The 10317-nt window shown below is 39.1% G+C and overlaps 1 protein-coding gene across 2 annotated transcripts in view; it reads left to right on the top strand.

Annotated features, from left to right (window-relative positions):
- LOC101858517 overlaps positions 1-9939 on the top strand; it is a 30915-nt gene extending 20976 nt beyond the window's left edge. For both annotated transcript variants that reach the window (XM_005108613.1, XM_005108611.2), the window contains 4 exons: positions 5185-5323; positions 6368-6477; positions 7866-7985; positions 8753-9939. In XM_005108613.1, coding sequence (XP_005108670.1) covers positions 5192-5323; positions 6368-6477; positions 7866-7985; positions 8753-9416 — 1026 coding nt within the window. In that variant the 5' untranslated portion in view covers positions 5185-5191 and the 3' untranslated portion in view covers positions 9417-9939. The remainder of the gene's footprint in view (positions 1-5184; positions 5324-6367; positions 6478-7865; positions 7986-8752) is intronic.
- Positions 9940-10317: the final 378 nt, after the last annotated feature.

Below are 10317 nucleotides of genomic sequence, written 5' to 3'. Positions count from 1 at the left end.
CCCCCCCCTTTTTTTATTACTGAATGAAGATTTTTCAAAAGCTAACCCAGACAAACTTTTGTTTGATCATAAGTCCCTGGGAGTGCCACGCAACGTTACGCGTGTATTGTGAAAGTGATAAATGAGCTGGATTTTCCTTAACGCCGTCAGACGAAAGTGAACTGGTTGGCCCATACTTATATATTTGCATGTTCCTTGCCCTAAATGCGAGACCGATTGCCGTGTCTCTATAATTAGTAACTTGTTTGTGTCTTGTTAAGTGCAGTTAACACTTATCTGCGTCCGACATGTCGGGTCTGAATGCTTTGATGCGGTCAGAAAATAAGAGGTTCAACAATAGTCTGTACAAATGGGACTCTTGTGGTTTGGAGGTAATGGTGTTCGCCTCTCATTCAATAGGTCTCGGGATCGAAACCAGGCAGCAACTGAATATTTTCGTCCCTTAAAAAAATGTTGTTCCTTTCACTTCCTTTCCAGCTCTTTGACCATGTTCTGTCGTCTGCTTTCGTCTTCGCTTTCTGCTGGACTCCTGACTCTTTCTGCAGCCTTTCTACTGCTACTCCTTGGCTTCTTCTCACTGCTGTTTTTCAGCCACACCCATGATCTTACCATGCGCAAGATCTAAAACTTAGACTTCTCGGATCAGGGTAGAAACGTTTGGAAGTCCTCTGTGCAAGTTTCGCCCGTTTAAGATCCCTTGATGGTGCTAAAATCGATAAGAGTAGGCTTCGGCTGCCCTCACTGAGCAAAATTCAAAATCAATTCCTACTAAACTGAAAATGTCTAATGTGTCCCGATCGCTCATAGTAAGACCTTATGCAACATGAAAGTTATGGGGTAATAAATTAGGAAGTTATGAAACACTGCCCCCCCCCCAAAAAAAAGGGCCGTACAAGGGTGTTGGTGCATACTCTCCTTTTGGCTCTTACTCTTTTAAGTTGCGCGTTCTGGTCTTTCAGCAAAACTCGAAAGCACGCTGCATCAGGGTACTTAATTTTACCTCCTCCCCACCCAACACCCACACCCCAAACAAAAACATAATTTCGATCATTTAGTCTAAGAAGCGGACACCCGAACCTTGCCTATCAGGGTCAACTCTGGCTTAGAGGGATACAAAGTCCCAGAAGCAAAACCAAGATACTTCATTAAAATTCCCACCACTCGGGGATCGAACCCGGTTCTCCTGCGTGCGAAAGCGACGTGGCGATCAACTACGCCACAGACGCCAATTTACCCGGCTTAAAGCCCAAACAAAACCCAGTCAAAACATGGTGATGCGATCAGCGATAAGCGGGATAAGGAGGGGGATATTCCCGAGAAACGTTGTTGGCAGAGTGCACAGGGTGTTAGCAATCACAAACACCAAGCGCTGAAAAACCCGGATCTAAAATCCAGGTCCAAAATAGCCCTTACAACTTCAATCTCTCTCTTTTCCCTCTTATCAGGGATTTTGGGGACTGTGTGGGAGGGACATGGTGTCTGCTGGTTGTTGGGAAGGGTGCACCCGAAGTGTACATGTGGGAGAGAGAGAGGGGGGGAGAGAGAGAGAGAGAGAGAGAGAGAGAGAGAGAGAGAGAGAGAGAGAGAGGGAGAGGAAAAAACTGGGGGGGAGGAGAGTGCTCAAGAGACCAATGGCTATCAATCAGCCTTGAGAACTGAATAAAATCACGAGCTGAAAAGTCGTGACCACATATCGGGGGTTGGAGCAGTGAAGGTTTGCTTCTCGTCTCTTGTTCTTGTGAAGTACCCAGTCAACTTTCAGCCTTGATCTATGTTATTTGTTACAAAGTGAAATATGTTATTATTATTATTATTGTTATTATTATTGTTATTATTATTATTATTATTATTATTATTGTTGTTATTATTATTATTATTATTATTATTATTATTATTATTATTATTATTATTATTATTATTATTATTATTATTATTACTTTCATCTTCAATATTATTATATACACTATTTTAGTAGTATTTATATAAATATTGTTGTCATGAATATTACATTTTTCATATTATGGTTATGATAATAATTATTGCTGTTACAATCACTCTCTTTCTTTTCCATAATATCTGCTTCCATTTCATTTTTCTTGTTAATGCTTTTATGTTTTAAGTAAACTCGCCCAAGAAAGTCAAGGAACAACTTGTGTTTTCACCTGTAAATTTTAAACTTCAATATCTCAAAAACCCGTTAAGATCAGTCAACCAAACTTGGCACACGCACTGACGACTAGCGACAGTTTGCCAGTACAGCAAATATGCCAGCACCAGCTTTACAGTGACGGCGCAGGGCATTCTGAAACACAGTCGAAAAGCTTGAAAAAATTGGCTAAATGTCTCTACTTCAGCAACATTGGCATAGGGACTGTTAGCTAAAACTAAGCTTTGTTGAAATCTGAAATTGTACACACTTAATCTAAGGAGTCGAAAGCAACGTTTTTGAAAAAATGAATAAATTAGGTTTAAACTGTTCTTCAGTTATCTTTCTTTCTATTTTTGTTCCTTGACTTTTTTGTGCGAATTTATTACAAACAGCCAAATACGACTCCTTTCAAATGTTTAACTTAGTAGACACAGCAGATCCACAAAAATTGTGAAATGCAACACAATTAGGTTATACAAGAGACATGACCTCAGGGTTAAACTTCCATCTCCAAAAGGACCAAGAAAGATAGGAAGTTCGTGTACAGTGCTTTTCCCAAGGACATAACGTCGGGCCGAGCTGAGGCTCGAACCCCCGAACCCGTAATCTCATGTTAACGGGTTCAGTAGCCTAATCACTAGGCTACTGGTGCCACCTATAGATCTATCTACAATCCAGAAAAGTAGAAACATTGTAATATTAGTGCCCAAACTTGATTACATGACTAGCATCAGGTTTTTTTTAACGAAATGTAGGCCAATTTTCTGTATCAACTGCAATCCCAAAATGAAATAATACTAAATGGTTATTGCGTGATAGCATTATTATTTTTTTTACATGTTACATCAGTATCCTGCTAACAAACTGGAGGGACGTGTCCTTTTGGGCATTCAAGCTTAAAAAAACAAACAAACAAGGAAACAGACAGACAAAACGTTTACAGTTAAAAATAAAAACGCAGTAAACCTACCCCCACCCCAAACATTCAACAACAAACAATAACACAAAAACAAAAACAAAAACAAAACAGAAAACAAACAAAAATCCAAAGAATATTTTTGAAAGGAAACCATTACTTTTCTCATTGATGTTGTTGTTCTTGCTGTATACGTCATTGGATTGTTGTTGTTGTTGTTGCTGCTGCTGCTGCTGCTGTTGCTGCTGTTGTTGTTGTTAGTCGCTGCTTGCTGTCATTATTGCCAATCGAACAACGAATGGGTTTTGTGATTGCCATACTGTGAAAAGTTGGTAGATATTAGCAAGATAACGCGGTCAAGAACCCCCACCCCCCAAAATAAATAAATAAATTAATTAATTAATTAATTAATTAATTAATTAATTAATTAATTTAAAAAATAAATAAATAAATAAAAAATAAATAAATAAAAAATTAAATTAATTTTTTTTTTTTTTTTTTAAAGAGGAAAACATAGAAAAAGCGGCGGAAAAGAGTATTTAACTATTCCATCATACCACATTCTCTCTCTTTGTTGTCACCAGCTTTAGTCCATTTATTGAACGACAATGCAGATTGCGTAAACTCCATAAAGGGATATGCTGCATCATATGCAGTATATTTGAATAGATGCCAGCAAAACAATGGCAAACATATCAATGTCACTGACGAAATAACCAACGCCCTTTACAAATATATAATATTATGATTATTAGACATACTAGGTCGCTATATAATAACACAGAACTGTTCTCTTGTCGTTAAAATCGTATTGGCAATAACGTAGGTTCAGAATGATTTCAGTCCCTCCGAGATCATACCGTAAAGCGATTCCGATAAACCGACCTCTTGAATATGGAGCTTGTTGCAGAAAACGTAGCTGTATAATACATGTAAAACGTTAGAACGTTTTATCTTGATAGTTTCTGAAAAGGGTGTTGGCGAACCTAACACGTTGTGAACGGAAGCCTCCCTTGTGTCCGATGGCGTTTTAGAATATGGACTTTCCCTAGAATAGATCTAAACGAAACTAATGAAAAAACTGAAAATTAAACTACAGTGACTTCGGGCTCCTCAATAAAACTGTGCACCCTTTGAATGATTCTGAACCACCGTTAATTTTGTCAAATTCGAAAGTTAAGTGGTTCGGAAGTTTTAGGTGGCCAAAGGGACGGACTTTCACAAATTGAATATCTTGAGATAATATTCAGTTAAGTTATTTTGAGACGAACTTCTAAGTACATGTCCGTCGTCGAAGATAAAGAACATTTGTGTGGAACATTTAAAGCACCTCGAAAGACCATCTTTCGAATATGTGGTGACATTTCTAGCCCACACTTCTGTATAATTATCTAAAACAATGGTATTTTAAGCTAGCTGGTCGTGTCGCTGGTGTTTAGTATGGAGTTCAAAATACCTCATTTGCAGAATTTTTAAACAAAATCAGCAAAAAAGCAAAACAAAACCAAATTTAAAAAAATAATATATATCAATGAGTAGCAGTATATAGGCTGGTTTTAATGTTTTATGCTTTTACTCCCAGCGTTAATTAGTTCAGTAGCGCAGTTAAGGAATAAGGAGCTGAGTAGAATTTGATCAAAGAAAGAACCTCATCTCTAAAATCGATAATGCAAACGTTCTCCTGTCAGTAAACTGAGGGTGAAAGTCAACTCTCAATTAATCTTCTTTTGAGACAAAATCTACTTTGGTATAAATCAAATTAGCGCCTGTCTGCTTCACTCTATATTTCCAAGCCCAGGGCTTTACTTCTAGTATGACTTTTCGGCACTTAGCAGAATGCCAGACGCATTTTTTAAAAGTTAAACAAAAATAAAACAAACACATTACTCAAAATGGTCTCTTTGTGGATGGTTGGCGGGAGACCTGATGTGTTTTGTTTCGTTCACATCAAATATACATCTTACTTAATATTTATTTTCCTACTTTTCTTTGTATGTAACTCTTTAGTACTACTCCAAATCAACGGCGCTGTTGTGGTCTATACGTTGTGTTTCACGCGTTGTAAAACTCCTACTACAACCAAAGCTAAAACATGATTTTTTTGTAACTCCTTCAACAGGCACACCATGTCTTCATTCATCGTAAGCCTTTACGTAATTTCCGCCGTGCTGCTGACCTCTCTGGACGTCACTTCCGGCACAAGTGACCCAGTGGCTGATGCGTGCTCACCATTGTGTAATGAGGAAACTTCCCTGGAGGTAAGATAAAGTTCAGGGACTGCAATAATAATAATTATGCCTTCATTTAAAAACCTATTTCAACACTGAATAGCTATTTAAGACATAGTGCCTCAATTTTTTCTCGTGCTGGTACTGCTGCTGCTGTTGCTGCTGCTGCTGCTGCTGATGATGATGATGATAATGATGATGATGATGATGATGATGATGATGATGATGATGATGATGATGATGATAATGAAAACTCGAAAGATTATGCCAAACCATCTAAAAAGGAACCAACAAAGTTTCTATTTGTTTTGTGTTTTGTTTTGGTCGGTCCCCCTAATACTATTAAACAACAACGATGATGATGGTGGCGGTGATGATGATGGTGATGATGATGATGATGATGATGATGATAATAATAATAATAATAAATAGCATTTGTATAGCGCATGTCACCACTCGAAAGCAAGCTCTATACGCTTTACCCTATATTATTACCCCAGCAGACGTTAGAACACTAAGAAACATTCTCAGCTTCCCAAGAAGCATGCAGTGTAGGCAGCTGGTTAAGCGCTCAAATCCGAACAAACTAACAAGATCTTTACTGTCTATAGCTGAGTACCCATTCCCACCTAGGTGAAGTGGGGAAAATTCGTGTAAAGTGCCTTTCCCAAGGACACAACGTCGGGCCCGCGGCTCGAATCCCCGAACCCACAACCTCACGATTACGAGTTCGGTAGCCTAACCACTAGGCCACCGACGCCACATGATGATGATGAAGATAACAACACCAGTAATAAAACGATATGGCAAAAGATAAAGTAATGATTTAAGTAATTGTTTTCAACTCACTGATTCCAATCAGATAGAGTATCGCCATCATTGTCATTTATAAGCACTATCCTAGTCTCTTGATAACGTTGCGTTTAATCATCTCTCTCCATCCCCGCTCCCCCTTGCCCTCTCTTCCCCCTCGTCTTACCACCCCCCTCGTCTTAACCCTCCCTCCCTCCCCCCCTCGTCTTAACCCTCCCTCCCTCCATCCTCACCAACCACACCACCTCCTCGACCTCTCAGGTCCAATGTGCCCGAGCCCGAGGCTGCTACGCCCCAGAGATCAAGAACAACACTGACCTCTTCTCTTCCTGTTGGGAGCATTGCTGGCACCTGGCTGGCAAGTGTTTCAGGTGTGAACATATATTATAGGCTATATAATTTTATTTTTAAAAAATAATTAATACTTAATATTATTTGATACCTATGTTTATTTGATGGGTAGGATGTCAAACAGGTTTAGATAAATCATATAGTAATGGTGAATAGTATTTATGTTGCATACTTCCTTCAACTTTCTCCAGACTTGTTCTCCCTGTATAGTGAAAATATCATGAGACACATAGAAGAAATGCCTGGTATTTCGATAGGGGGACATAATATAAACAATCTAAGATATGCAGATGACACAGTCCTAATAGCAGAAGATGAAAAACACCTGCAGAATCTATTAAATGTCATCGTACAAGAGAGTGACAACATGGGCTTAAACCTAAACATCAAGAAAACCGAAACGATGGTGATAAGCAGAAATACTCCAATCCCAACATGCAATATCAAAATCAATGATACCACCCTCAAGCAAGTACAACATTTTAGATATTTGGGGACCATTATATCATCAGATGGTAGATGTCACACCGAAATTAAAAGCCGCATTTGCCAAGCAAAAGCAACCTTCCACAAGATGAAACAGATACTAACAAACATCAATCTGTCACTGGAAATGAGGAAAAGAGTAATGAAAAGCTACATCGAGCCAATCCTATTATACGGGTGCGAAGCATGGACAATCAATAAACAGCTGGAAAAAACAATTGTTGCGGCAGAGTTGTGGTTCATGAGACGCATGCTACGTATCCCATGGACAACTAGAAAAACAAATGAAGAAGTCCTGGTTGAAGCAAATTACAGAAAACAACTTATCACGAATATAAGAAAACGACAGGCAAATTTTTTCGGACACACAATGCGGAAAGAAGCATTGGAGAACATTGTAACAACAGGAAAGTTTGATGGAAAGAGAGGTAGAGGCAGACAGAGGGAAAAGATACTGGACAAGATGACAACATGGCTGGGAGCAGCAAGAACAACAGACACCATTGCTGCTTCGAAAGACAGATGGAAGTGGAGGTCCATGATCGCCCACGCCAGTCGGCAAGGCACCGGATGATGATGACTTCCTTCAACAGAACAAAAAATCCCCCCCCCCATAAAAACAAATAAAACAACGACAACAACAACAACAACAACAACATTGCAGGCTCTGTGTCCTTGGAAAAAATGGGGAGGCTGGGCCTCCTCTTGGAGACGCGCTGTCTCTCTGGAGGCGGTGTCGGCTTGGGTTTGGCTTCCTTTTGTTTGACCTTGGTTTTTTTTCTCTGAGATATTTTAAATTCTAATGTTCTTTTCCCTCCTCTCTTTGACCGTTTAGTTTTTGGGAAGATGATAATGATGATGATGATGATGATGACGACGACTGCAATAACTGTAACATATTATTCTCATCCCATCCCTTCAGTCTGTGCGCTGACAACTTTGACCTAATTCTCCACGAATGCTTCGACAACTGCTCGTCACATCCCGGGCTCAAGTGTATCTCCAGCTGCTTTAGCCGCAAGTTTATGGACCTCAAAGCACAGTAAGTGACCTTAATGCCGTCAAACTACGAACTGTCGATATTAGTGACACAACGGGTCACAAAGAAGATAATTATTCATTAACATTAATTAACGAATGCAGTCTATTGGGTATCGTTTCAGGCCATACTGTGAGTGAATGACCATAATGTCGTCGACCTATGTCGAAACTCCTGACACAACGGGGCACAAAGAAGATAATTATTCACTAACATTAGTTAACGAATGCAGTCCACTGGCTATCGTTTCTGACATTATATAATTAATGTTCGGCTGAGAAAGTTTTGCCTTATATGCTATATAAATGCACTCTTTTATTATTATTATTATTATTATTATTATTATTATTATTATTATTATTATTATTATTATTATTATTATTATTATTATTATTATTATTATTATTATTATTATTATTATACTAATATTATCAACTTTAGCATTATCGAAGCATGTTGAAACAACCTATGTTGGTGTTGGGATCTAGAAAATTACAGTACAAGAATATAATATTCGCTTATTTTGTTTTGATTGTTTCTTCTTTTTTTAGCAAAAAATATAACTCAGCTTTAATTTGAATACAACTGTATGTTTTGCTTTTTTTATTCTTATGGCTGAACTATTTTTTTTCGGAATTCTGCAGAGTATTCCTAAATGTGGTCTGATTCTAGTCTACTCGCTTGATATTAACGTGGTCCTAAATCTTGTCATTCAGCTAGTCGAGAGTTTTTATGTCATTCTATTGTATCTTAATTTTTGTTTCCACTAGGAACATAAACTTCACAGGTGATCCCGGGGATGAGTTCAACACTACAGATCCGTACCCTGCAGTGGCACAAAATGACAACAACAGAACGGCGGCGGGACGCGTTGGTATCGGAATCACCGGCTCCCCGCCTTCTTCTAGAGTGCAAGCCAACTCCTCACTGAGTGGAGTCGTTTTACAGCCCGGGCAAGAGTTTGTGGCAGAAGTAATCGAGGATCTTCAAGAAACACCCGCTTCTTCTCTTACAACAGCTGCGTTTCCAGACTCCACGCCGCCAGCCGATCCCCTCGACGACCTTGAAAATGTCTTCGCCCTGAAAAAAGGCCAAAAACCCATCTTCGATCCCGACGATTCCGCAGTAAATTCAACGATGGCAGATACACCTGAAGTCTTGGACGCTTCGTCTGAGGCGTTACCGGTAATAGACTCTAGCACGGGTAGTTTGGACTTTGAGGATGTTCGCAAGCTCTTTCTTCAACATCACGGTGACTTACATCAGAGCATGGACTCATCCTGGCACACAAATGCCTGGGAGCGTGTTCTGGCTATGTACAGAAGCTCCACAGACAAGAAAATGGACGGTTCTGGAAATGGAGACATTGGATCTCAAGTGAAAAACCATCATACTACTAGTCAGCTGAGTTCAATATTGAGACGAGAAAAGTAAACAACTGCTACTCATCAACGATGGATGAGATCTCGTGCAAAATAAGTATATAAACGTTTATCTTCATTGAGCACTGTTGCTTGCTTTGTTGTGGAAAGTGAATTAACGTAATTGTAACATACGTGTAAAAGAAACTATGTTATAATGGCATCCGTTCAACAATACCCCGAGGGCCTTTTAGAAAGTAACAGTCGTTAGTATAAATATTTACCATTTTAGAACTTATCTCGCTAAGAAACATATTGCTCGTCTCAAGGGTGACTTCTCCACTTTTGAGCAAGAGCAAATCAATGCAAATACCATGAAATTTAATATCTTAAAAACATTTTGCCTGTTTTTCATGCTGGTGTTTTATACACCCATTGACACATTTTGGATTAATTGGGAAGCGGGTATTTGCATGTGCCACGATCTGTTATTTATAAGTAGCAAAACCCTATCAAGGGCTTTAAAAAGCTACTCACTGCAAACCATGTTAAATTGCGCGTGCCCGCTTAAAACTTGGTCGTGGCGGGAGCTTAAAATTTCAATTTGAATGTAAAAAGTCCTCTTTGTTCAGTCGTGATAAAAATAATAATGTCGTCTAAAAATCATTCTCACACAAGGCCTAATAACACGGTAACATGAATGCCTTCGACTGCACCACATAATGAAAATAATGCACCAGACACAGGCTGTTTGCTTAGTTATCTTAAACGAAGGGTTACCAAAGATGGTACATAACAAGATGGGCCACTCAGCCTAAAAAGTGTCCGCCGGAAGTCCGCTCTTTGCTTTAGATGGAGTGCAGTCGGTTTTGAAGCTCTCTTTCGTTTTTCCAGAAGAAGAATAGGAATAGCACTTCCTTGCGTGCGCCGATAGACTGCTGTTCATCAGCAGTTCGGGTTCGTTCAGTGCAGCG

The sequence above is a fragment of the Aplysia californica genome, unplaced genomic scaffold (assembly GCF_000002075.1).
Source record: "Aplysia californica isolate F4 #8 unplaced genomic scaffold, AplCal3.0 scaffold00704, whole genome shotgun sequence".
NCBI lineage: Eukaryota > Metazoa > Mollusca > Gastropoda > Aplysiida > Aplysiidae > Aplysia > Aplysia californica.
The sequence above is the reverse complement of the archived record's forward strand: the minus strand, read 5'-3'. Positions and strand labels throughout refer to the sequence as shown.